A 25,458-nucleotide genomic window follows, 5' to 3' on the forward strand; every position below is an offset into this window, starting at 1 on the left:
AGTTCCAATTCTTAAAGGAGGAAAATTTCAGCCTCTGCTAAGCATCTGCACAACTTAGTCTGCTGCTTTCTCAAGTTTCTTTCATCAATAAAGATAACAACCCGCAGTTGGTTTCTTTCCAATTCGCATTCCACTCCAGAGTTTCCAAGTTATCGATAGTCAAAAACTGCTGCTACATGTGACAATCTCCTTCAGTCCAAGTTAACTTTGAAAGATAAGTTAGCGGTCCTTCAAGATTATGTGTAGCTTTGCTTCAACAAAACAAGTTAGACTCTGTGTGTTTCTCCCCTGAGGTTCATGACGATTTCAATGAGCTCTCCCGTGGTTTGCAAAATTTCACCTATGTCCCTGATTTGATAGTTTTAGTAACCAAAACATTAAAATAATATTGATTTGGTTAAATTTTTAAATAAATATGCAAAATACCCTTGTGTAATGAGTTTTAATTTACTTTCCTATATAATTGTAAGATTATCTTGCATAATTATAAAGAAAAAGTGCCAAAGTTTTAATGTCTATATCTACTATTTTGAGAAACAACTATAATGATAATCTTATCACTTTGATCGGATACTTTTGATAGTATTTTATTATGAATTTAGATTTATATGGCCGAGAATAAAGTATTGAAATAATTGTTTTAGAGTTTGTGACTTTTTTGAGCAGTGAAATTATCATAATTTGGTAGCGAATTTGGATCATTTCTTTTTTATTTATTGTTGATTTTGACACAAAAAAAAAATAGAAATCAAAGATTTGGAAAAAATTGGATCACATATAAAGTTAATTCATCCAAAAAAAAAAAATTACTAGCTCGACATTTGGTAACAGTAAAAGTTAGATGTACTAATGGTAATTCTATAATTTTATTGGTGAAAAATGAAAAAGAGGACTAAGAAGGAAAAATAATAAAAATATAATTTTAAAACCCATTCTTAGTATAAGCATACCAAACAAGAGAATTTCATTAAAAAGTTTAATGATTGTATTGTTATTTTAAATGAAAACAGAGCTACATATAATTTTTAAAACTTTGAGGTTCAAGTGAAATTATTTAAAACCTCAAGGGAAGTTTCTCAAATTACCCCTCAAATATATCATCCTCCCATAATGGTTGACTCAAGCCATATCGAATTTGCAGCAGAGGCGATGACAGAATATGATCGAAGAAGTGAACTAGAAGGGTTTGATAGTACAAAAGCTGGAGTGAAAGGACTTGTAGATGCTCAGTCAACGAAAATACCGCGCATATTTGTTCATAATGAGCTCAAGCTTGAAGATAACTCAAGTCATGGGAACTGTCAATCGAATGTTCCTGTAATTGACTTTGCAGGAGTGAATGAAAACCCAGATTCTCGCAGCGAAATCACCAATAGAGTAAGAGAGGCATGTGAAACTTGGGGCTTTTTTCAGATCGTCAACCACGAAGTTCCTGTAACTGTTATGGATGAAATGATTGATGCTGTTAGAAGATTCCATGAGCAGGACATCGAGGTGAAGAAGCAATTCTATTCACGCGATGTAACCAAAAAGTTCTATTACAATTCGAATTTTGATCTGTACCAAACTTCAGCAGCTAATTGGAGGGACACTATATCTTGTATATTGGCTCCTGATCAACCTGATCCTGAAGAATTGCCAGCAGTCTGCAGGTAACATCTCCTGAAACAATTTTGAGGTTACTGCCTTTGTCAGATTTTCACTAGCAATGTTCATTTTATTGTGGTGGCAAACTACACAGGCAGCCTGTCTAGTGCCTACTAATTTGATTGGCTTACAAATTCGTCTTATTCATATCCTCTGGAAGTAAGATCACTACTTTTATGCAGTCTTTTTCTTCTCTTGATGCATAGTAATACAGGACGCTTTGGTTGGATGAATGGGTATAATAGCTAGAAAGCATTTTCTATACCAGGGAAGATCACTCTTTCTCCTCCAAATGCATCTATCCTCTGTTTAAGTCAGGAGAAAAACAATAACCAAGCATTTTCAATGGCCACATTGTTTTCTAGGAAAGCATACTCCGATTAAAAAGTTAACTTCAGCCCAAAGATGAGGAGAAAAGAGAAAATCAAAGGGGTTCTTTAACAATGACAAAGGTTGGGGTCTGTAATACATACTTCGAAGGCAGCCACAACCTATGCTAAAGAAGTTGTAAAACTTAAGTGCACAAAACTGGACGAGGTACCATAGAGCATAGAGTTAAACCAAAATATGCAAAAAACAAGACTAAGAGCATCACAAGACATCTGGAATTTGTCATTCCCTGTTAGTATAGCAAAACCATCTGAATAATCTGCAACTATTCTGTACTTGTAACTAATGGTTTCCAAATCTAACGGGTATAGATTGTTGTCAACACTTCCCTACTATGCATAATGTGGGTCCCAAAGTATACAGCTAAGATCACAGATCACCTACAGAGCAACAATTTTGATCGACTCATCCATCATCAGAATCATCTAGGTTTTGTTCTTATGAATTGTGCAGAAGTATTTAAATGCGATATGTTTTGTTGCAGAGAGATCCTCCTTGAGTATTCGAAACATGTAACCAAGCTTGGGCAAACTCTGTTTGAATTGCTGTCCGAAGCACTTGGTCTTAAACCGGGGTACCTGAAAGATATTGGTTGTACTGAGGGACTTTTTCTTGTTGGACATTACTATCCAGCATGCCCTGAGCCTGAGCTAACACTTGGTACTAGCAATCACACAGACAGTGGTTTCCTTACTCTGCTTATACAAGACCAGGTTGGTGGCTTGCAAGTACTCCATCAAAATCAATGGATTGATGTCCCTCCCTTGCATGGAGCTGTATTAGTAAATGTTGCAGATCTTTTACAGGCAAGTTTTGACGTATTAAATGGCTTAAAAACCTTATTCAAAAGACTATTCTTTCATTCTATCAATCCTTAGAGTTTCTTCTTGTTTTTTTGTCTCAGCTAATCACCAATGACAAATTCAAGAGCGTCAATCATCGAGTACCAGCAAAAAGAGTAGGACCTAGAATTTCAGTAGCAAGTTTTTTCAGAACACATTTTGGCGAAGGGTCTGAACAACGCATATATGGACCAATAAAAGAATTGATATCTGAAGAAAATCCTCAAATCTATAGGGAAATATTTACAAAGGACTACCTCTCACTTTACTACAAGAAAGGGCTCGATGGGACATCACCATTATCATACTTTAAGCTGTTGAAGTAGTGAGAGCCATGTTTCTGAAATAAAAGTCAGCTTTACAAGCTACTAGTTTCAGTTACATATGGTCTGTCCTGAGAAAGGATCATGTTCCTCAAACTTGATGTGATTTCCACAGGGTGGTGAGTATACAGCCACTCATCCAATTCTAATAACTTAAATATAGAGGTATGGTGGCTGTGTTTATTGCACTAGCATATGTGTGATAGCAGATTTTGGACTATGAATATATTTGCCTTTTCCCCGTGTCTCAATTACCATGCCTTTAGCTTCATTTTTTCCTTGAAACGTTGGGGCTTGATTTTATCTGTAATGATGTTGTTGCTTCTAATCCAGAAACCCATAAAAGTTTTCTGGAACTAAGAAGGAATACTTAATGGAGAACTGATCATTAGACCTTCATATCAAGTAATCCTAAAATTGTGTTTTTAACATAACAAGGTGGGGCTACAATATATCAATTATCAAAGCTAATATTTGGCAGATTTAAATGTTAGTTCTCTTTGAATATTACTAGTATAAGAGAACGTGCCTTGCACGCTGCTTGGTATCTTGCTTAGGGTTAAGTTTATAATTTAATAGTTATTAATTTGAAAGATTATTGTGTGTATACAAATTTTTAGGAGATGCAAAAAGAGATACTTGAAATATAAATTCCATTTTATAACAAAAAAAAAGGCAAAAATAGATGAACAATTAGTGTAATTAGCTAATTAGGTTTGTTTTTTCTTAGCTAACCATATATTTTAAAGAAAGCATATGTGCAAGTATTGTGCATGAATTAAATTATAGAAACACCTCAGAAGACCAAAAGAAAGTTATGGTTATGCTATTGATGTTATGCGCATATTAGGTTGGATCTTTTCTCTCCTTGATTTCATATTATTAAAAATGATAAAGTGTATTAGCATAAATAATTTTGCAAGATCAAGATTTTATTGTGATTTCACAATTTCTCAAATAAATTTCGGTTAAAGAATCAATATTCTCATGTTAGTCTACTTGTTTAATTCTTGTTTTAGATTTCAGTCTTGAGTTTGTTTTGAAGGACAATGTTATTCATTTTGTAGCTTACATCTGCCCAATGTAATGATATTTTTAATTAGATATTTGTTCTATAATCCTATCAAGTATGTTAAAACTAAACAATCAAAAGAATTGAACTTCATTTTTATTAGTAGTCATACATTAAAGATTTGGATGTCAACAAATTCAGCAAGCTTATGATGCTGACAAGCATTACTATGGTTGTAATAATGCAGTCGGTAATGATGCCGGGTCAAATTGTAATACTAATTAATCCATTTTTTTTATATCAGACGTCCCCAGTTGGTGCTGCACTGCTATTTTCTGCCTCATGGCTACATTAGAGGGACGAAGTTTCTATCAAAGTTTTTGGTTTTTCACAAATTGGCCCTCATATCTGATAGCACAATGCCCTGCTATCCAAAAGCAGGTTTAAGGATCCTATAAAATTTTGGTTCTTAGTTATATGTTCCAATCTCAGCCAATACGATTTTCATACAAAAGTTTCAGAATAAATTCATTCTGAAGTGTGAATAAGTACAATCATAGTAATTTGCTAATATGCCAATTTTTCCAAATACAAACGGGTCAAATTTGAATAAAACTTCAAACTCGTCAAAATTATACCCATATTTGGCACACTTTTGTTGATTATTGAGCAACTTATTCGATATGTTGCTCAGTGATGCCTCAGTTTACTTGTGAATTTCCGAACTTTGAGAAAAGACTCAAAGAACAGCCCACCTCAATAGTTCGTCAATCCTAGCACCTCTCTGGAGAAAAAAAATATGGTGGTCACAAGCAGTGTTGGAGAAGTTCAACCCGTGGTTTCACCTGACTATGATCGAGAACATGAATTCAGAGCATTCTTTGATTCTAAAGCTGGTGTGAAGGGAATAATCGATTCAGGTGCGACAAAGATTCCTCGAATTTTTGTCCACGATTTTGATAAGCCTGAGGACAAGCCGTGTCCTGGAAACTCCAATCTTTCCATTCCCGTCATAGATATTGGAGGCATCAACCAAGATGCAGATACGCGCTCAGACACTGTTGATAAAATTCGTGCTGCATCTGAGGAATGGGGGCTCTTCCAGGTAGTTAATCATGGAATTCCATCAACTGTGATGAACAAAATGGTCGATGCAGTACGCCAGTTTCATGAGCAAGATGTCGAGATCAAGAAGCTATATTGCACCAGTGATCCAAAAGCTATGTTCAGATATAATAAGGGCACTTTTGATCGTTCCCAAATGAAGAAATCAGTTGCCTGGGGCGATTGTATTTCTTGTGAATTTGATCATCTTCCAGCTGACTTTCCAGAATTGCCAGGGGAGTTCAGGTATGTGAAAGCTCTATTAATTACTTCACATCACTTAAGTTTGCCAAGTCAAATTTTTAAGGCAACGCTTTTGCCTAATAAATTCTTATGATGAATAAGAGTACACAGAACAAGATATGAGGATCCAACCCTTTTGTTTTGCTAGTACATCATTTAACATGTTCATTGCTTCATATAGTACAAGATGACTTGCAGATGTTTCTTTTTGCCCCGGCCTTATCAGATTACTGTTTACTGGTGCAGGAATCCAATGAGCGAGTACATGAATTGTGTTAATACATTAGGTATGACTCTATTTGAATTGCTGTCTGAGGCTTTGGGTCTAAGAAAAAGTTATCTGAAAGATATTGGCTGTGCTGAGGGGCTTTACTTCGTTGGGCACTACTACCCACCTTGTCCTGAACCCGAATTAACTCAGGCGGCTATTGCCCATAGTGATTTAGCCTTCCTGAATATGCTCCTACAAGATCAAATCGGTGGTCTTCAAGTGCTTTACCAAAATGAATGGGTTGATGTCACTCCCTTGCCTGGAGCTATGGTCGTGAACTTTGGAGACATGATGCAGGTAAAGATTTACGTGTACTTTGAGCTCCAAGCACAAGAAATTTTGTAATTGCATATTTAAACATGATTCTATTCAAGCGTGTGTATAGATTGAAGATTCATAGCATGCCGTACACTTTGGCTAATCTTGCTGTATTTCCCAAGTGCAGCTGATCACAAATGATAAATTCAAAAGCAGTAAGCACAGAGTACTGGCGAAAAAGGTTGGCCCTAGAATTTCAGTGGCAACCTTCATGAGGCCCGCGAGAAGTGAAGCAGTTACATCGCGAATGTATGAGCCAATTGAGGAGTTGCTATCAGATGAAAATCCCGCAATCTATAAAAGGACAACGATAAAAGACTGCATGGCCCAGCTCTACTCGAACTTAAGCGCCGGTGATGGGAGTTCTGCATTGCTACATTTCAGGATCTGAAAGGCAGTGACAGAGGAAATTTCTTTTGCTGCGTCTTGCCATGTTGATTGTGTTCGTGAAGATAACGACCCGTGTGAAAATTTGGGTTCACCTAAAATAACGATTTTAGCTATACGCTTAAACGACATATACAAACATTGAAATTCCTAGAAATAAAAGGTGGATTATCTTGTAATTTATATCTATTGTCGTCTGTTGTCTGAAGGATTTGTTGTGTTATTACAGGTGTATCATACCTGAGAACTTGTGGTATTCCTACAGAAATATATGCCCAAAAAAGAGTTGCTTGATTTTTCATTTCCCTCGTACAAGTAATAGTAGTAGTTGAAGCAAGAAATGAGTGAGACCCTCTACAAAATTCGGCCATGGCATTCTGTAAATGGTCATATATCAATGGATTGGCATTGGATCGTTAAGTTATTATCTACGGAGTACAAGTAACCTTCCAATCCCTCTTCCCGAAGATTAAAAAAAAAAAAATAGAGGTTTTATTCCTTCTTTTAGGTTAAAGTCATTTAGGCAAGAAAGTCCCAAGATAGTAGAAGTAGCTGGCCTTGGGATTTGTACCGCTGCTTCAGTCTAAAATATTTTTGCTTCCAAATGAGCTTTCTTGAAATGCCCGTCTACTCTAAAAGAGTTATCAGAGCGCTTCTTTGATTTAGTCAGTTTCTTATAAGTGCTGCACCAAGTCTAACACAAATTAGTACAACTATGTGATACTAAAAGTTAATATATCGATATTTCTAGTTACTTCTTTTGCTTTTCCTTTTTCCATGAAAAATAAATTATGATAAAACCACTGAAATTGTTTGATTTTTAATTAGCTATATGACCAAGTTTTAAATTTTCTTTTCGAGTTTGATGGTCTAAATTTGAGCAGTAATCAAAAATTAATTATTTGCTAGCCATTGCGGTTGGCCCAATGACTAAGAGAAGGCTATTTTATTATGTAGTAATATTCTCTCCGTCTCATTGAGAATATCCTACTATCCATTGCAGGATGTCCTAAAATATGTGTCCTCTTTAAAAAGTCAAAATGCCTTTTAATCTTTCTTTCCAATATATAATCCCTTTCGCTAATCATATGCCTGTTACCATTCAAATTCAAATTTCGAATTTGTGAGAGTAAAATTAGAAAGAAAAATACAAACATCACAAACAAAACCACTACTCTTAAAAAGTTGGATTCCTAAAACAAAGCCAATTAATTAGGGATTGAGGAAGTACTAATGATGAACCATTATTTTCTTCTAAATCAATAGATATGATATAACGAATTTCAATCATCATAATAAATTAAAAAAAGCATAATTTGAAACTTCAATCATTAATTATTAAGGTATAATTGAAATAACAAAATCTAAAATTACAATGATGCTATGGATAGGAGATTATTTGAAATAATTACTGTAACACTTTTTATGATGTGATGTATGTGAGATAAAAAATTAATTGAAAAGATAAAAAAGTATGTTGAAAATTATATTTATGATGCAAGCAAATAATTTGAAGCCAAAAAATGGCTATCCAAACATTACAATTATTTTATGAGGAACTCTATAATGCAAATTTGTCGTTTCTGTATACCCAAGATCGATGGCATCACGTTTCAATTGCCGTTTTTGCATGCCCAAGATTGGTATGCCCAAGATCGATGGCATCACGTTCCAATACTGACAGATTCATTATTTACAATTTCATCGAGGGATAATTTGAGAAACCTCCCCTAAGGTTCCTATTAATTTCACTGAGGCCCCTGAGATTTGAAAAATTACACATACCTCTCTTGTCATTTAAAATGACAATACTACCCTTAAATATTTTAATGAATTCCCTTGTTTGGTATGCTTATACTTAGAATGACTTTAAAGTTATTTTTTCATTCTTATTCCTTTTTATTTTAATTTTTTGCTCATAAAATTGTAAAATTACCACTATTATCTCTAGTTTCTATTATAACCAAATGTCGAACTAATGATTATTTTGATGCGTTAACTTTATACGTAATCCGATATTTTTTTGCTAATCTTTGTTTTTTATTTTTTGGCATTAAAATTAACAATAAATCAAAAAAAATTGCTCAAAATCACTGCTAAATTATAATAATCCCACTACTCAAAAAATTCTTAAACTCTGAATCAATTATTTCAAAATTTTATTTTCTATCTTATAAATCTAAATTCATAATAAAATACCATCAAAAGTATCCTATCATAGTGATAAAATTATTATTATAGTTATTTATCAAATAGTAGGTATAGATATGAAAAATTTGCCACCTTTTCCGTATAATTACATAAGATAATTTTATAGGGAAGTAAATTAAAACTCATTACACAAGAGCATTTTTGGGTATTCATTTAAAAATTTGACCAATTCAATTTTATTTTAAGGTTTTGTTACTAAAATTATCAAATGAATGGAGGTACGTGTAATTTTTCAAACTTCAGAGGAGTTCAATGAAATTATCAGAAACAGCAGGAGAGGTTTGTGAAATTATCCCTTTCATCAAATGCAAATTTGTCGTTTCTGGATGCCCACAGATCCAACACGCTTCAAATTTTCTATACTGACAGATGCATATTATTTATTTATTGATATCTTCCCCAGCGGCAACGACTGGCCCACCATGATGGACTACTTTTACCTGTCACGAGCATTAGAGATAGAAGCAATGTTTTAAAAACCGGACCGTTAATCGAACCGGTGAAGTGAAAGGGTCGAGGTTCAACCGGTCAGACCGGTTCAACCTCGGTTCAATGAATTTTTTAAAAAATAATTTATATAAATATATATGTGCACAAAATAAGACATGTAATGGATAATTTAATACTTTATATGATGAAAAGTTTACTATTTTTGAATAACTTGGATTTTTAAAAATAAATTTTTTAAATTATAAGTTAAAACAAATAAATTTCATCTCAATTTCAATTATATCTACCAAAAAAATCTTAAATATAATCCAAAAATATCACAATATTTGAAATTATACAAAATTCACGTCTATGAGAATTTAGACATTGTGAACTTAAATTTTAATTTACATTTTGGAATTTAAATTTACAATTTAAAAAAGGAAATTTGGAGTTCGAAGAAAATCAAGAGAATTGAAAATAGAAATGCAAATTTGATAAGAAACAAAAAATTAGATAAAAGTGAGTGGTTGTGGTATTAAATAAATTGGGTTAAAGAAAAATAATTCTTTTTTAACTTTTTTAAATTTAATGGACAAAAACAAAATTAAAATATGGAAGAAAACATCAATAAATTAAAAATAAAGAGGTTTGATTAAAAAATGAGTGGCAAAAGAAAAGATGATAGAGAGAGAGTGTGTGTGTGTGTGTGTGTGTGTGTGTTGAAGATTAAAAAGAAAGAGTCATGAAAGGATGATATTTTGTGAAAAAAATGGAACAAAAGAAATATGAGTGTTTATTTTATATAAATAAGTTATCAAAAAAAACTAATAAGATGTGATAGTGCAACGGTTACTACATTGGTCTTCTATTACAAAGGTCTTGAGTTCGAATCTTGATAACTACATTTTGCAAAAAAAAAAAAAAAAAAAAAAAGGAAAACTCAAAAACCGGAAATAACCGGTTCAAATCCGGTTCAACGGTTTAGCGGTCCGACCGGTTTTTGACCGGTTTCTTGACAAAGTCAAACCTGGCATTGAACCGGACCGGAGCCATGGCCGGTTCGCGGTTCAACCGGTCGAACCGGCCGGTCCGGTCCGGTTTTCAAAACACTGGATAGAAGCATGACAGCAACAAGGCTAAAGTAACAATGAAATAATTAGTCACATTCCTCCCAAACAAAAAAGGAAAGAAATAACTAGTCACAATGCCATGGACCACAAATAGAGCAATTCATATTTAGTTCAACATTGACCCACATCATAAAATTGTTTACACTCAGACCAATAAAATCATAAACGTTACAAGAGACTTGTGTGTAAGGGACTAGTCGGTACAAAAACTTGAATACACCTCCTTGAATTTTTGTCATTGCAGATAAAGTTCGAACTCCCGATCTAATGTTTAAAAAAAGAGGGACTTAGACCCTTTTTAGCGGCCATGACCCAAAACTGGTTGCAGGGCATTGTTTCCTGGCTGCAGCCCAAATAGATTCCTGGCTGTAGGGCATTGTTTTCCTGTTTGCTCTAACCGGAGTGGGCACTGATGTGGGGACATAATCTTCCTTACTATTTTTGGTAGAAGACGAAATTGGAGGGCTCTGGTCCATCAAAATTAACCGACAAATTCATTATTGGTCCATGTTCAATATCTGGGGAAGCTAGAGCTTTATTTTTTTTTATTACTAGTAAAATGTGCCTTCAGCATATATATCGCATCTCTTCTTTGTTGTTTTTTAAACAAACGCACGCAACTTGGTAAGCTGCCATGTTTCTTGTCTCTCTTTTTGACTAGAAATTTTGCAAAGGCTTTAGAGACTGCCAATTAAACTCAAAATTCATTTTTTTTATAGCTCGAGGTTCTGTTTTCTTTTCTTTTTTTGAGGTTCATTCACCATTGCATTTTAATAGTAATATTAATTAAGTAAATTCCTGGCAAGCATTGGGTGATCTGATCTGAAACTATGGTTACATATAACCATTCTTTGAGAAAAGACTCAAGGAACAGCCCACCTCAATAGTTCGTCAATCTCTGGAGAAAAAAAATATGGTGGTCACAAGCAGTGTTGGAGAAGTTCAACCCGTGGTTTCGCCCGACTATGATCGAGAACAAGAGTTCAGAGCATTCTTTGAATCTAAAGCTGGTGTGAAGGGAATAATCGATTCAGGTGCGACAAAGATTCCTCGAATTTTTGTCCACGATTTTGATAAGCCTGAGGACAAGCCGTGTCCTGGAAACTCCAATCTTTCCATTCCCGTCATAGATATTGGAGGCATCAACCAAGATGCAGATACGCGCTCAGACACGGTTGATAAAATTCGTGCTGCATCTGAGGAATGGGGGTTCTTCCAGGTAGTTAATCATGGAGTTCCATCAACTGTGATGAACAAAATGGTCGATGCAGTACGCCAGTTTCATGAGCAAGATGTCGAGGTCAAGAAGCTATATTGCACGAGTGATCCAAAAGCTATGTTCAGATATAATAAGGTCACTTTTGATCGTTCCCAAATGAAGAAATCAGTTGCCTGGGGCGATTGTATTTCTTGTGAATTTGATCATCTTCCAGCTGACTTTCCAGAATTGCCAGGGGAGTTCAGGTATGTGAAAGCTCAATTAATTACTTCACATCACTCAAGTTTGCCAAGTCAAATTTTTAAGGCAACGCTTTTGCCTAATAAATTGTTATGATGAATAAGTACACAGAACAAGATATGAGGATCCAACCCTTTTGTTTTGCTAGTACATCATTTAACATGTTCATTGCTTCATATAATACAAGACGACTCGCAGATGTTTCCTTTTGCCCTGGCCTCATCAGATTACTGTTTTACCGGTGCAGGAATCCAATGAGCGAGTACATGAATTGTGTTAATACATTAGGTATGACTCTATTTGAATTGCTGTCTGAGGCTTTGGGTCTAAGAAAAGGTTATCTGAAAGATATTGGCTGTGCTGAGGGGCTTTACTTCGTTGGGCACTACTACCCACCTTGTCCTGAACCCGAATTAACTCTGGCGAATTTTGTCCATAATGATTTAGCCTTCCTGAATATGCTCCTGCAAGATCAAATCGGTGGTCTTCAAGTGCTTTACCAAAATCAATGGGTTGATGTCACTCCCGTGCCTGGAGCTATGGTCGTGGACTTTGGAGACATGATGCAGGTAAAGATTTACGTGTACTTTGAGCTCCAAGCACAAGGGATTTTGTAATTGCATATTTAAACATGATTCTATTCAAGCGTGTGTATAGATTGAAGATTCATAGCATGCCGTACACTTGCTAATCTTTCTGTATTTCCCAAGTGCAGCTGATCACAAATGATAAATTCAAAAGCAGTAAGCACAGGGTACTGGCGAAAGAGGTAGGTCCTAGAATTTCAGTGGCAAACTTCATGGTGCCTGCGAATAATGAAGTAGTTACATCGCGAATGTATGAGCCAATTGAGGAGTTGCTATCAGATGAAAATCCCCCAATCTATAAAAGGACAACGATAAAAGACTGCATGGCCCAGCTCTTCTCGAACTATATCAGCGGTGATAGGAGTTCTGCATTGCTGCATTTCAAGATCTGAAAGGCTGTGACAGAGGAAATTTCTTTTGCTGCGTCTTGCTATGTTGATTGTGTGTGTGTAAGATAACCACCCGTGTGAAAATTTGAGTTCACCTAAAATAACGATTTTAGCTACACGCTAAAACGATATATACAAACATAGAAATTCCTAAGAATAAGAGGTGGATTATCTTGTAGTTTATATCTATCGTCGTCTGTCGGATAAGTCTCTGTGTGTGTCTGAAGGATTTGTTGTGGAAGTGTATTGTGTTATTACAGGTGTATCATACCTGAGAACTCGTGGTATTCCTACAGAAATATATGCCCAAAAAAAGAGTTGCTTGTTTTTTCATTTCCCTCTTACAAGTAATAGTAGTAATTGAAGCAGGAAAAGAGTGAGAGCCTCTGGAAAATTCGGCCATGGCATTCTGTAAACGGTCATAAATCAATGGATTGGCCTTGGATCGTTAAGTTATTATCTACGGAGTAGAAGTAACTTCCAATCCCTCTTCCCCAAGAAAAAAAATAGAGGTTCTATTCCTTCTTTTAGGTAAAAGTCATTTGGGAAAGAAAGTCCCAAGATAGTAGAAGTAGTTGGCCTGGGATTTGTACTGCTGCTTCAGTCTAAAATATTTTTGCTTCCAAATGAGCTTTCTTGAAATGCCCATTGCAAGATACAATCCACTAATATGTTTCCATAATCATTCTGCTGCTTTTCTATGAGTGATCAGGTGGGTTTAATCATATACAGGAACTTCCAATTCTGCTACTGAATATGATAAAAAGAAGAGACTGATATGATGCCTTCTTTTTCACTTCAACGAGCTAGACTCTGTTTTAATTCATTGTCAAAGAAGAAATTTGTGTCAATCTGTCTTAGTTTGTATTTAGTCTATTGTAGCGTGTAACAACTTGGGCCCATTTAGATTCATGAATTTTCTTTCAATTTGGTCACTCCACAATTATTTCAAAGGGCTGAAGCATTCAATATTCCAACTTCCACAACATACAGGAATGACTACTAGAAGACTTTGATGCAGAAGATGTTAACTATAATTTTGGACTTTTAAAACTTCTTAAGCGAAAACAATTAACAAGTAAAGAGGTTCTACTGTTCCATGTCTCTTGGTTGCTTAAAAAATGCTCGTGGATTATATACTTGATTCATGTTACATACGAAAAAATTTAATTCGCAAAATGATTAATACATGAGCAAGTATTTATGCTTGTTGTAAGCATCTGGTTGTCAATCTTTTGTCTTCAAAGCAATCAATACCAAGTAAGGAAAATTTTTTGTTTATTTTAGATTTCTTAATCATACATATTCAGTTTGCTTCTGCGTGAATTATTGTTGCAATTGATGACCTATAATTTCCTCAAAAGGCTTGCAATATTTGTCTCTACTGCAAAATACTAGCTGAAAGGTTTTGAAAATGCGAAGTTACACAATTCAAGTTCGTCAAGTTCGAAGGTACAGAATCCAAGTAGGCCTGTATCTCCGCCCTGTTTCGTTGGAAAATTTCTCTCTTCTGCAGCTGATAACAAATGGAAAATTCAAGAGTGCTGATCATAGAGTAGTGTCAAATGGAACTTTAGTGGCGAGCTTTCTGGGACATCAGCACGGGGAAGTATATAAATCACGAATATATGGGCCAATCAAGGAGTTGACATCAGATGAAATCCCCCAGTTTACAAGGAAACAACTTTGAAAGACTACACAGAGTTCTACTACTCAAACCTGAAAAAACAAGGATGGGATTTCTGCACTAGAACACCACGAGATATGAAAGGTTTTGGCCACAAAAGAAGATCCATTGCTGCTTCTGTAAGAATTATATAACCCGTGATAGCTGCTCCGGAATTTCAAAGTCTGCAGCTTAATCTACATCTAATTGTTATTATTATTAATAAAAGTTCAGACGTGTGTTCAATTTGATGTTTCTTCTTCCATGGAGCTATGCGTTATTTGCAAAAAAAAAATATATATATATTAATAATAAAATAAAATGCAAACGATTGTGAGGCTCTGAGGGTTTGTACTTGATATAGCGAGCCCTCATGCCAACACAAGGCCTAGAAGTCACAAAGTAGGGTAGTGCTCAGACTTTTGAATGCGACCTTTCTTCAAGAAAGTTCAGAATTGAAGGTCAAATTCTGTACAATATCTTCTAAAGTTATTAACATGTCTCATTATCTTTCTTTCCACAAAAAAAGAAAAGCAACCAATCGAATTAATAATTTGTTTGACAATGGATAGTAACACGTGGTTTACAAATGAAGAGTCCAGCCAAAGGACTTTCTGTGTTTTTCCCGAACGGATTTCAGCCTAATTACTATCTTGCGTTGACGGATAACACACGGCCATTTTTCGTAGAGGCCCGTGTTCAGAAGGGTTTGAATTGTTGAATTTGGTTCCTCCACAGAAAAGGATTGTTGAATTTGGAAAACTTATCCAATTTGGAAAACTTTCCATCACCCACCACCACCACCAGAAAAAAGAAAAAAGAAAAAAAAAACAAAGGGAGGGTTCTGTCATGCACTGATCACTACTAAGCTTGCTACCAGTTCTCCACATGGAAGTCGAGCAAACGCCTAATTTTGATAGATTACAGCAGCTCAAAGCCTTTGACGAGTCACAAGCAGGAGTTAAAGGTGTAGCGGACGCCGGAATTTCAAGAATTCCAAGCATTTTTGTCCGGCCGGCAGATGAGCTCGCCGGAGACTACCCAGTATCGGAAACCAATTTGCAAATTCCGGTGGTGGACCTCGCTGGCCGGAGGGAGGAGGTGGTTGAGAAGCTGAAGACGGCTGCCAGGTCCATGGGATTTTTCCAGGTGGTGAACCATGGAGTTCCCGCGCGGGTGTTGGAGGAAATGCTGAGCAGGGCGCGCGACTTTCACGAGCTGCCGCATGAAGAGAAGCGCGTGTATTACACGCGCCAGACAAGTAAGAAGGTCCAGTACACCAGTAATTTTGATTTGTACAAGTCTAGGTCTGCCAACTGGAGGGATACTCTGTTCTGTGTTATGGGACCTGAGCCCCTTGATCCTCTTCAGTTGCCTGAGGTCTGCAGGTACTGATGTGCTCTTGCTTATGGTTTCTATTTTTGTATTTAGTCATGCATTCACTGAAAATTAGTTAGATTATTCGCTGAATATGTGATGTTGTTGATTCAATAGTGTTACAGTTTCAAGAATATTTCAATATCACTCTGTAGATATGACTCTACAAAAGTGGAAGGCACGGTTTTTTGTAAAATTTGCAAATGTGGAAAGTGGTATTCACTGAAGGCACCTGGTAGATTAGATTAGAACTTGGAATAAAAAGTATGATCAACCATGATGGGTAGAATAATTGTCCTTAATTTGCCTAGGCTCTCTTGCAAATTGTCGCATTAGCTATGAAACTCATTGAGGTCTACGGCTCGGAATACAAAATTTTCTTGCTTGACATGGTAAATTTTGTACTGCACCAGTCTTTCAAATCGAATGATCTGGCCTACTTGCTAATAGAAATACTTGGCGTGATGCTGCTTGCTGGAGTTGCTTAATTATCAATGGAAGCTTCATGTGTGAATGTAGAAATGTAGCCACCAATTTCAAGCAATTAATGTGTATTCTTTTGCTCTGTGTTTTCTCCTCGATTGTTTCTCTGCTCCTGCAACAAACTTTGTTTTATCCTTGGCAAGAAGGTAATCTTTTTGTAAACGTTCATGTTCATTTATAGACAATGCCTATATCCAAAAACCTAATTCTGCTTATCTTTGTAGAGTAATGAGCCACTAAAGGATGGGGGAAAGCTTTCTTGCTTCTTTAGCATGTTTACATTATCAACATCCTTAAATGTGCAACTTATCTAGTTTCAACAATTGAAGTTGTTGAGTTGTTGGATTTTGTGTTTCACGTTACGAGTAGAGACATACTCATGGAGTACACTGAGCAAATGAGAAAACTTGGGACTGCTCTATTTGAACTATTGTCGGAGGCACTTGGGCTCAAAAGTGATCATCTCGTGGGCATGGATTGTGCAGAGGCGCAGGCAGTCTTGTCTCACTATTACCCAGCTTGTCCTGAGCCTGAACTTACTATGGGCACTAGCAAACATTCTGACCCTGATTTTCTTACAATTCTTCTTCAAGATCATATTGGAGGACTTCAGGTACTTCACCAAAACCACTGGGTGAACGTTCCTCCTGTAGCAGGAGCTTTAGTAGTGAATGTTGGTGATCTCTTGCAGGTATGCTCTAGTCACCTATCATATTATCTTTCAGCATCAAGTCGATTTCGTTTTTGTTGTTGCATGTGCTATTTGTCTACATTGAACTGTTTTACTTGGTTATTGTGATTCCCGCATTTATAGTTTCAAATGCTAATCTTGTGGATAATACATCCTCTATGCGTGTAAATGTATTTGTTTCTGTAATACATCTATTAGAAAAAGCTTGATGGGCATGATGGAGTAGTATATGTGAGCATAATACACCATTTCTTAGCAAAAAGGGAGTAGCATACATCTCCCTTTTATACTGGAGAATGGCTTCCTTATAAATTTGTGCATTATCCAGCATCAGAAACACAAAAAGGTTAAAAAAGAACAATGAATAGTCGGAGAAGTAAGATTTGACATTAGAAATCATGTACAACAAAAACACCAAAGAAGGTTAATAACCTTGCCCATTTTCTACAATTTCTCACTGTAAAATCATTGGCATATGTTCTTCTGGAATGTGATCTTTCCAAAGGGTTTGCTATTACCGTGAGAGACTATCTTGTTCGAGAATTTCTTAGCATTTTTTAATAACCGCCCCCCCCCCCCCCCCAAAAACCCCCTTGCAGCTTATTTCCAATGATCAGTTTATAAGCGTAGAGCATCGAGTTCGAGCAAACCACGTCGGGCCAAGAGTATCCATAGCATGCTTTTTCAAGCCACATCTTTACCCATCAACACGGTTGTATGGACCGATGAAGGAATTATCGTCAGAAGATAATCCTCCAGTTTACAGAGAGACAACAATGCAAGAATTCGTTGCCTACTATAATTCAAAGGGACTGGACGGTGTTCCTGCTTTGCTGCATTTCAAGTTGGAAAGAACATGATGAAAATTGTACTAATTATACTGATCGAAGTTATCAATAAAGGGTTTGCTCTGCTTTCAAGTAGTAATAACAAGGGGTAAATGAAATTCCATGTTATGCTTTTTTGTACTGTCTTGATGATAGTTTGCATTTTACCCCATTTATTCTGTAATTTATGTATCAGATGTTACATCCCTATAATTCTCGAATATAAGAAGTTCTTTAGCTTTCCTTGTACCAAGTTCTCGTTTTCCAGGTTGTGATGCTACCATGGGTAATAGGATTGCAAATGAATCTTTGTCCACAGAACTAAAATTTGTTGGGAACTAAAGCGAACACTTTTTATTTGTTAGGAACTAAAATTGCGCATTTTGATTCTGGAGAACTAAAATTTCACATTAGTAACCTATGAAGAGTGATTAGTGCAATTCTTCTTTCAGTTATCTTAAACCAGACTGTAAAATATAAAGTCACACTTCTTTCCAAGCGTTAGAATATAAGCAGTCTAAAGGTGATTCATTAAAGTCAAACCTCCAGGCAATTGCTGACTAGAAGCCGACTCAATGGATCTTAAACACTCGCACTTCTAAAATATTAAAAATATAGACTGGGTGCCTATGCTGAGGTCATGTAGTACAAGATTAAAGTTGGTGAACGCAATTGTATCAGAAAACGGTATATTTTATCGAAGCATCATAAAACCAGTCAATTGCTGGTGCATATCCCTATATGATTTCAGCATTGTTCATGCCTAATTAAGGTCCAATCTGGTTGCGTTTGCGTCCATTCCCATGCTACATGGCAAATGTGGATGCCTGAAGCATGCACAGGCGTCAAGTATCCATTTTCGTTTATACGGATGAATACTGATATGGTTGCGAATTCAAGCTCGGTTTATATGTTTAATTGATAGAGAAGGCATGATCTTTAATTATAAGTTTAAAATGGGATTTTTTTAGTGTTTTGTTGTAAGGAAAAAAAACAAAGAAAGTTGTGATAGGTACTACTGGTTAATATATATATATTTTTTTGTTGGGTGCAATGAGAGGTTGCAAACCTAACACAAAAGGGAAGGAGGAAAGGAAGTGATTGATGGTCAAATAGGAGATTTCGAAATTACTTACCTAATGTTCTTACAAATTAAATTAGGTTGTGAGTACCAAGATATGATTATCTACCATTTAGAATATTGCTGCTAATCAAGAGGGTGATACAAATTTAAAAAATTTTAGAAAATCAGAAATCTTTGTCCTATATAGAGATGCAAGTTGACCAAACCACTCGACTTGATCTCGCGAGGAACTCAGTTAACTGCACAATCTGAACCCGATGTTGATCGAATTTGAGTCGAGTTTGAAGTGCTCAATAATATGTACAAGTCGAGTTCGAGTATTATATTCCTAACTTCATAGGTTCAACGAGCCCAATCGAACTTTCAATATATATACACACACACACACATACATATATATATATATATATATATATATATATATATATAATTTTTATATTTATTAGTGTGAAGTGTCAATTATATCCTATTTTTAAAATTCTTATTAGGTGAGTTCAATTAGACTTGACCTCGAGTAAGGCGAATTGACGTCGTGTTCAGGCTCGACTTCAAAAAACTTGACGTGCTTAAGTTCAAACTCAGTTTTTTAACTTAGACCGAATTCGAGTAATGTACTACTCAAACTTGACTTGAATATATCCATAGTCCTATATCCTCAAGGGCGTTGAAAAACATAAGAAATTATTTCCGTTCACAGTTCATATGGAGTATCCCCTATTGTGGTAAAAACATTTTGTTGGCAAAACTAGATTCATCTGCTTCTAGTTTTAAGCATAGAAAAGACATTTAAAAAGAAAAACAAAACAAAAAAATAAAGGAAAGGACAAACAAGAATTCAAAACAGGAAAAATGGACATACCCTGATTGCTCAAGACATTCAAGTAGTCAAACTGGAAGATTCAATGGGAGCGATAATTGTTTTAGGCAGTGCAATCTAGCCCGTTTCTGTTCATAGGGTTTCTTGCAATTTATGCTAGAAGTGAGTGGAGTTTACTAGAGTCCTCAAACTCATGATTTTCATTTGAAAATCCCAAAGGAAGATCCTAAAATTAAGGTATATGTTAAAGAACCAAGAACTGGTTGACATTGTAAAATTCCTTACTTCGCGTTACGATCATGAATAACTTTAATCGGCTTAGTTCCTTACTGCAGTTTTTCACCTGAAGAATTGTCAAAGCTGCCGTAGTTTTCAACGGAAATTAAAAATGCCTTCTGCAACTGATGATGCATTTGACAGAATATTTCTAATCAGTGGCCGCCCGGAAACACTTAAAAAATATGTCTATTCAGTACTATGGTTGGAATTGTACCGTATTGTAGACAGTTAACATGTTAGGCTGTAATGAAGAAGTATATATACTTGAAGCCCGAATTGGAACTATCAAAGAAATCTTGTTTGAGAAAAGCTTGATTTGCTTTGACCTGGAAAGGATGGATAACTCGAGTGCCAAAGATATTGCAAATCATTTGGCTGCAGATGGTGATCGCTTCAAAGAACTCAAGGCTTTTGATGATTCGAAAGCTGGTGTGAAAGGACTTGTTGATGCAGGGGTCAAAAGTCTACCCAAAATCTTCATTCGGCCACCTGAAGAACTCCTGGAGGAGCTAAACCTTGGCCGTTCCCAGACAGAATTTCCAGTGATAGACCTCAGTGGCATACAAAGTGGTCCTGATCAAAGGAAGAGTGTTGTTGATACACTAAGGCGAGCATCGGAGGAATGGGGGTTTTTCCAAGTGGCAAATCATGGGATTCCAGCAAAACTGTTGAATGGAATTGTACATGGTACCTGCGAGTTTCATGAGCTAGATGCTGAACTGAAGGAAAAGTACTATTCTCGTGATCTGTCGAGAGTAGTGAGATATTCTAGCAATATTGATCTGTATCAATCAAATGTTGCTACTTGGAGAGACACTTTGACCATTAACCTGATGACTACTTATCAAGTTGAACCCGATGAATTGCCTGAGGTTTGCAGGTAAGCTTCCCTTCATAATCTTGTCAACTATTAAATTTGATAGGATTGTCCTCTTTATCTATATTTTACTTTCTGCATACGAGAAGTCTAATTGGCATTCCTATTCCAAATGACAGAAATGCAGTCATGGATTACATAGATCATGTAACCAAGCTTGGAGAAACTCTGTTTGAGTTGCTATCAGAAGCTCTTGGCCTAAAACTAGATGACTTAAATGCCATGGAATGCGCAAAAGCCCGCAATTTTGTTTTGCACTACTATCCAGCATGCCCAGAGCCAGACAAAACTCTAGGAACTAGAAGGCATACAGATCCGTCCTTCCTTACCATTCTTCTTCAAGACCAAATCGGTGGCCTCCAAGTCCTGCGTGATAACCAGTGGATAGACGTGCCACCCGTCCCAGGAAGCTTGGTGGTTAACATTGGAGATCTTCTTCAGGTTTGTTTAAGCAGGATTTAATGTGACTCTGTTAATAATCAAAACCCCTCCCAAGTCCCAGCCCTCCCTTTTTTAATCTGGCAACTAACTTTGTAAAATGCAAATATTGGTCAGATTGTCTCGAATGACAAGTATAAGAGTGCAGAGCACAGAGTCCTGGCAAACCGTATTGGACCTAGAATATCAATTGCTTGCTTTTTTTCTGGTGTAATTGCACCTCCAAAGATCTACAGTCCAATCAAAGAACTGGTTTCAGAAGAATGTCCAGCACTCTACAAAGAATTCCAAGTTGGAGAGTATCTCAAGAACTTCTACTCAAATTCACTTGATAACTCCCGCCTTCAGAAACTGAAAATCTGATGAGCCAGCAAATCCATAGCTCTATTCCATACTCTATGTGGAACACACTACACTAATAAGGACCATGTCATGTGTACTTGTACTTGTTTTGTCATTCCTAAATCTCTGTTTTCCAAGATAGCAGCACCGTTCGTGCTGCCTTTATTTTGCTAAGTTGAACTTCGTTTTTGGAATCATAATTTGCAATTTAAGTATTCTGAGAAGAAACTGATATTCACACACTCATAGATCATGCACCTGGTTGAAAAATGAGCCTTCCATGAAGTACAAGTTAATGGTGGCTTAAAAAAATTGAAAAGCAAGGTTGCTCCTGGCTGTAAAGGCCCGTGGACATACTAAACAAAGTGAGATTTCTTGCATTTTCAACAAATAATCATAAAAAGTGCAGAACAATTATCCGATCAGCCTAGTTGATGATTATCTTTAGTCCTATTCACTACACAATTCAAAATCCAAAATCAAATCACTAGTCAATTCAATTGGCTTAATTAATCTAGAGCCACTGAAAAACAAACTCGACTAGGAACACACCTTCCTTTTCCTCTCTCTTTTTATTTGATGAAATTTCGAAATTAGAAAAACTACTGAAAATATGTAATCCTTCCGCCCCATCATTTAGCTTTCTGCAAACTTGGGACAACTTCATTTGTAATTTTCACACCAAGACAGTAGAATGTAATAACAGTGTGTGGAAATGGGAGAAACTTTACTAGAAACACTTGATAAGAGGCAATAACATCGCAATGACAAAAAACAGGAAAGGATAACGCCAGCTATTGAATACTAAACAAAAAGAGAATCTTTTGTTTTCCTTCAATTTTTTTCTCCCTTCTTGATAGCCCTGAATATTTTTTGTTTTGAGACCTCTGTTGAATAATTTTCTTTCTTATAAAGGCCTGAATATTTTATGTTTTGAGGGCTTCCATTAAGGAATTTTCCTTCTTTGCTCACTTGATATTAACTAGTGCCCCATTGTCGAAAGTTGAATGAGATTACCATACAAGTTGTGTCAGTACATTGGATGGTCAATACCCTCCACAGCTGGGCATTGGCTCTTAAATAAGGTGAGTAGAAGAATTCTTTTTCAATGGTTTTTCTTTTAAAAAAACACTTCAAATATTTCAAAGTTATTAAGAATGTCAAAGACTTGTAGGTAAGGTACTCCCTCCGTAAAACACTGTAATCCAATTATTAATTTTCTGCTTCAAAGCAATTTGACTCAGTTTATATTACTGAAAGCTTATGAGCTTATGACATAAAAGTTCTAGATAGGGCACTTTGCAGGTACCATTATACAGTTTGCAGTCTAAAGTATGGATGAGTCAAGTGTCACAGAGACTACAACTCAATCAGGTGTAGATGATGGTAGAATAAAAGATCTGAAGGCCTTTGATGATACAAAAGCAGGGGTTAAAGGACTAGTTGATGCTGGAGTTACTAGTCTTCCTGAAATCTTCGTTCGGCCACCGGATGAGCTTGTTGAGGAGTTGAACCATGGCCATTCCCAGGCAAAAGTTCCAGTAATAGATCTCAATGGCATAGAAATCGATGATCAGCGCAAGAGTATCGTGGATGGATTAAAGCGGGCATCAGAGGAATGGGGATTTTTCCAAGTGGTTAATCATGGAATTCCATCCAGTGTCTTGGATGGAATGATAGATGGAACCCGCAAATTTCATGAACAAGATGCAGAGCTGAAGAAAGAGTACTATTCTCGTGATCGAATGAGAAAGGTAAGATTTGATAGCAATATTGATCTGTATCATTCAAGATCTGTCAATTGGAGGGATACTTTGACCATCAATTTGCTGTACTATAATCAAATTGTACCTGATGAACTGCCTGAGATTTGCAGGTATACCATTCTCCTGCATAATCACCAATTTACTTGACACATTTTACTAGTTGACTTTCATTCAAAGGCAATCAAGATTCCAGCTATAACAAATCTCCTTCGTACTTGTATATCAAATTGCAGAAGTTCAGCAATGGATTACATAAATCATGTAACCAAGCTGGCAGAAACACTATTTGAGTTACTCTCAGAAGCTCTTGGCATGGAACTCAACAACCTAAGAGCCATGGAGTGCGCAAGGGGCCGGTCATTTGTGTGCCACTACTATCCAGCGTGCCCTGAGCCAGACCTAACTCTGGGAGTTAACAGGCATACAGATCCTGCTTTTCTTACCATTCTTCTACAAGATCATATTGGTGGCCTTCAATTCTTGCATGATAACAATTGGACAGATGTGCCTCCAATCCCGGGAGGTTTGGTAGTCAATATTGCAGATCTTCTTCAGGTAGGTCTCCAAAAGATAATTTAGCATCTACATTAATTAAACCCCCCAACTCTGAAATGAATCTAATACGGCAACTAACACTTTTCAATCCAAATATTGGTCAGATTGTATCGAACGACAAGTTTAAGAGTAGGGAGCACAGAGTGATTGCAAACAGAATAGGACCTAGGATTTCAGTGGCATGCTTTTTCATCGGTGTTGCTGTGCCTGAAAAGATCTATGGTCCTGCCAAAGAGTTGACAGCAGATGAAACCCCTGCAGTTTACAGGGAGTTTACAGTTAAAGAATATATAAGTGGCTTGTTCTCAAGGCCAATTGACAAGTCAGGCCTTGACAATTTTAAGATCTGAGCAGCAGTGTCCACAAGAGTTAAAGAATAATCTGCACTTCTGTATCTCCCGCAGCATTGTTTTGCAAGAGAACATCACATTCCTGTTGCTAATATGTTGCTTCTTCGTTGATTATCATCAATGAGAATAAATAAGTTACAAAATTATGCAGACTGAGAAAGTGGAAAGCAGTCGCAAAAGATGTATAGATTCATAAAACGTGTAGCCTAAACATGAAGTCATGAACCAGTACCTTAACTAATTGAATTGGCATATCTCAACATCTTTTCTAGAACGTATGAAATAACACATCCCTGTAATTGAACTTCTAAAATGGCTACTTTACTAGAGAAATTCTTTACCTGCATTTAAAGAAGGGAGGGGGTGGGGTGGGGGCGGGAAGAATACCTTTTACCTGCATTTACAGTTTCAAATAGATAAATTGAAGCTTATGATGAATGAGAAGCTACTGAATATAAAATGATAATTATGAAGAATACTCGTGGTTTAGTTGTTTCATGTTCGCCTACTGAAGAGAAATTGAATCCTAGCCTTGTCAATTACGTTTGGCAGCTGAGACTGGAGAATTCTGTCTCTCCTTGTGTAACATTTGGGTAGACCTCTGTGTTTATGTTTGCTTCCAATGTAGATAGATACATAATTTCACGTTGAGTAGATGCTGGCCCGCCTGTTTTCTTGTTCTTTTCTGAGGTGCAAATTGCTTCCCACCAATGATGTGGATAGACAATGGGGTCAAAATGAAACAAACATATAAAGACGAGGTTGATCAGTACAAGCAAACTCAGTGAACGTTGTCTTCCTTTGTTTGGTGAGAAGTCCTTGTGATAACAGAAAAAAGAGCTAGAGGGAAACAAAGGTTTCTGCAAGCACTTTTTATGTAGTACTTAAAAAATAAATGAAAACAGAATATATTCATATCAGGGTTCCCTGACTGAATGCCCACAAATCTTCGAACAAAGTATTATATGCACTAAAACAAGCTCCAAATTGGGCTGCACCACCAAAGCCAGTTCAACCGAGCATTGACTATGGACAATGCTAAGGGCCAACTGCCAACCATCTCCGCTTCTCACGCTAGCTTTGAGTATTTGACCATTACATGTTGGGTCCGGTGGACATTTAATTCTCTTTGACAATTGGCAAATGATTGTTCCACCCACC

General features: G+C 36.4%; 6 protein-coding genes across 8 annotated transcripts; all 6 read left to right on the plus strand.

Moving 5' to 3' along the window:
- Positions 1 to 1,087: 1,087 nt before the first annotated feature.
- On the plus strand, positions 1,088 to 3,453 carry LOC113734266 (deacetoxyvindoline 4-hydroxylase). Its single transcript, XM_027260697.2, has 3 exons — positions 1,088 to 1,652; positions 2,522 to 2,843; positions 2,942 to 3,453. The coding sequence occupies exons 1-3, from the start codon at positions 1,111 to 1,113 to the stop codon at positions 3,203 to 3,205; spliced, it is 1,128 nt and encodes a 375-aa protein (XP_027116498.2). The 5' UTR covers positions 1,088 to 1,110; the 3' UTR covers positions 3,206 to 3,453.
- A 1,113-nt stretch (positions 3,454 to 4,566) lies between these two features.
- On the plus strand, positions 4,567 to 6,838 carry LOC113734263 (deacetoxyvindoline 4-hydroxylase-like). Its single transcript, XM_027260694.2, has 3 exons — positions 4,567 to 5,564; positions 5,808 to 6,129; positions 6,278 to 6,838. Exons 1-3 carry the CDS (start codon positions 5,014 to 5,016, stop codon positions 6,539 to 6,541), a joined length of 1,137 nt encoding a protein of 378 aa, XP_027116495.2. The 5' UTR covers positions 4,567 to 5,013; the 3' UTR covers positions 6,542 to 6,838.
- Positions 6,839 to 10,831: 3,993 nt separating this feature from the next.
- On the plus strand, positions 10,832 to 13,078 carry LOC140037570 (deacetoxyvindoline 4-hydroxylase-like). The gene is made up of 3 exons (XM_072081964.1): positions 10,832 to 11,774; positions 12,017 to 12,338; positions 12,485 to 13,078. The coding sequence occupies exons 1-3, from the start codon at positions 11,224 to 11,226 to the stop codon at positions 12,746 to 12,748; spliced, it is 1,137 nt and encodes a 378-aa protein (XP_071938065.1). The 5' UTR covers positions 10,832 to 11,223; the 3' UTR covers positions 12,749 to 13,078.
- A 1,815-nt stretch (positions 13,079 to 14,893) lies between these two features.
- Positions 14,894 to 18,042, plus strand: LOC113734267 (1-aminocyclopropane-1-carboxylate oxidase homolog 1-like). The gene is made up of 3 exons (XM_027260698.2): positions 14,894 to 15,799; positions 16,641 to 16,962; positions 17,562 to 18,042. Exons 1-3 carry the CDS (start codon positions 15,300 to 15,302, stop codon positions 17,820 to 17,822), a joined length of 1,083 nt encoding a protein of 360 aa, XP_027116499.2. The 5' UTR covers positions 14,894 to 15,299; the 3' UTR covers positions 17,823 to 18,042.
- A 2,198-nt stretch (positions 18,043 to 20,240) lies between these two features.
- On the plus strand, positions 20,241 to 21,820 carry LOC113735385 (1-aminocyclopropane-1-carboxylate oxidase homolog 1-like). Its single transcript, XM_027262396.2, has 3 exons — positions 20,241 to 20,849; positions 20,966 to 21,287; positions 21,402 to 21,820. The coding sequence occupies exons 1-3, from the start codon at positions 20,305 to 20,307 to the stop codon at positions 21,645 to 21,647; spliced, it is 1,113 nt and encodes a 370-aa protein (XP_027118197.2). The 5' UTR covers positions 20,241 to 20,304; the 3' UTR covers positions 21,648 to 21,820.
- A 120-nt stretch (positions 21,821 to 21,940) lies between these two features.
- On the plus strand, positions 21,941 to 24,447 carry LOC140037573 (deacetoxyvindoline 4-hydroxylase-like). 3 transcript variants are annotated; one of them, XM_072081972.1, is made up of 4 exons: positions 21,941 to 22,711; positions 22,920 to 23,502; positions 23,626 to 23,947; positions 24,052 to 24,447. In XM_072081972.1, exons 2-4 carry the CDS (start codon positions 22,961 to 22,963, stop codon positions 24,295 to 24,297), a joined length of 1,110 nt encoding a protein of 369 aa, XP_071938073.1. In that variant the 5' UTR covers positions 21,941 to 22,711; positions 22,920 to 22,960; the 3' UTR covers positions 24,298 to 24,447. The 3 variants fall into 3 exon arrangements, with proteins under 3 accessions (XP_071938073.1, XP_071938074.1, XP_071938072.1); XM_072081973.1 differs by having other exon boundaries at positions 22,932 to 23,502; XM_072081971.1 differs by lacking the exon at positions 21,941 to 22,711 and having other exon boundaries at positions 22,785 to 23,502.
- Positions 24,448 to 25,458: the final 1,011 nt, after the last annotated feature.

The sequence above is a fragment of the Coffea arabica genome, chromosome 3c (assembly GCF_036785885.1).
Source record: "Coffea arabica cultivar ET-39 chromosome 3c, Coffea Arabica ET-39 HiFi, whole genome shotgun sequence".
In the NCBI taxonomy this organism is placed as follows: Eukaryota; Viridiplantae; Streptophyta; class Magnoliopsida; order Gentianales; family Rubiaceae; genus Coffea; species Coffea arabica.

Coding starts and splice junctions, on each gene's coding strand:
- LOC140037573 (XM_072081972.1), top strand. CDS start 22,961: ATGGATGAGTCAAGTGTCACAGAGACTACAACTCAATCAGGTGTAGAT. Junction 23,503..23,625: donor GAACTGCCTGAGATTTGCAG/GTATACCATTCT, acceptor ATCAAATTGCAG/AAGTTCAGCAATGGATTACA. Junction 23,948..24,051: donor ATATTGCAGATCTTCTTCAG/GTAGGTCTCCAA, acceptor AATATTGGTCAG/ATTGTATCGAACGACAAGTT.
- LOC113734267 (XM_027260698.2), top strand. CDS start 15,300: ATGGAAGTCGAGCAAACGCCTAATTTTGATAGATTACAGCAGCTCAAA. Junction 15,800..16,640: donor CAGTTGCCTGAGGTCTGCAG/GTACTGATGTGC, acceptor CGTTACGAGTAG/AGACATACTCATGGAGTACA. Junction 16,963..17,561: donor ATGTTGGTGATCTCTTGCAG/GTATGCTCTAGT, acceptor ACCCCCTTGCAG/CTTATTTCCAATGATCAGTT.
- LOC113734263 (XM_027260694.2), top strand. CDS start 5,014: ATGGTGGTCACAAGCAGTGTTGGAGAAGTTCAACCCGTGGTTTCACCT. Junction 5,565..5,807: donor GAATTGCCAGGGGAGTTCAG/GTATGTGAAAGC, acceptor TTACTGGTGCAG/GAATCCAATGAGCGAGTACA. Junction 6,130..6,277: donor ACTTTGGAGACATGATGCAG/GTAAAGATTTAC, acceptor TCCCAAGTGCAG/CTGATCACAAATGATAAATT.
- LOC113734266 (XM_027260697.2), top strand. CDS start 1,111: ATGGTTGACTCAAGCCATATCGAATTTGCAGCAGAGGCGATGACAGAA. Junction 1,653..2,521: donor GAATTGCCAGCAGTCTGCAG/GTAACATCTCCT, acceptor GTTTTGTTGCAG/AGAGATCCTCCTTGAGTATT. Junction 2,844..2,941: donor ATGTTGCAGATCTTTTACAG/GCAAGTTTTGAC, acceptor TTTTTGTCTCAG/CTAATCACCAATGACAAATT.
- LOC140037570 (XM_072081964.1), top strand. CDS start 11,224: ATGGTGGTCACAAGCAGTGTTGGAGAAGTTCAACCCGTGGTTTCGCCC. Junction 11,775..12,016: donor GAATTGCCAGGGGAGTTCAG/GTATGTGAAAGC, acceptor TTACCGGTGCAG/GAATCCAATGAGCGAGTACA. Junction 12,339..12,484: donor ACTTTGGAGACATGATGCAG/GTAAAGATTTAC, acceptor TCCCAAGTGCAG/CTGATCACAAATGATAAATT.
- LOC113735385 (XM_027262396.2), top strand. CDS start 20,305: ATGGATAACTCGAGTGCCAAAGATATTGCAAATCATTTGGCTGCAGAT. Junction 20,850..20,965: donor GAATTGCCTGAGGTTTGCAG/GTAAGCTTCCCT, acceptor TCCAAATGACAG/AAATGCAGTCATGGATTACA. Junction 21,288..21,401: donor ACATTGGAGATCTTCTTCAG/GTTTGTTTAAGC, acceptor AATATTGGTCAG/ATTGTCTCGAATGACAAGTA.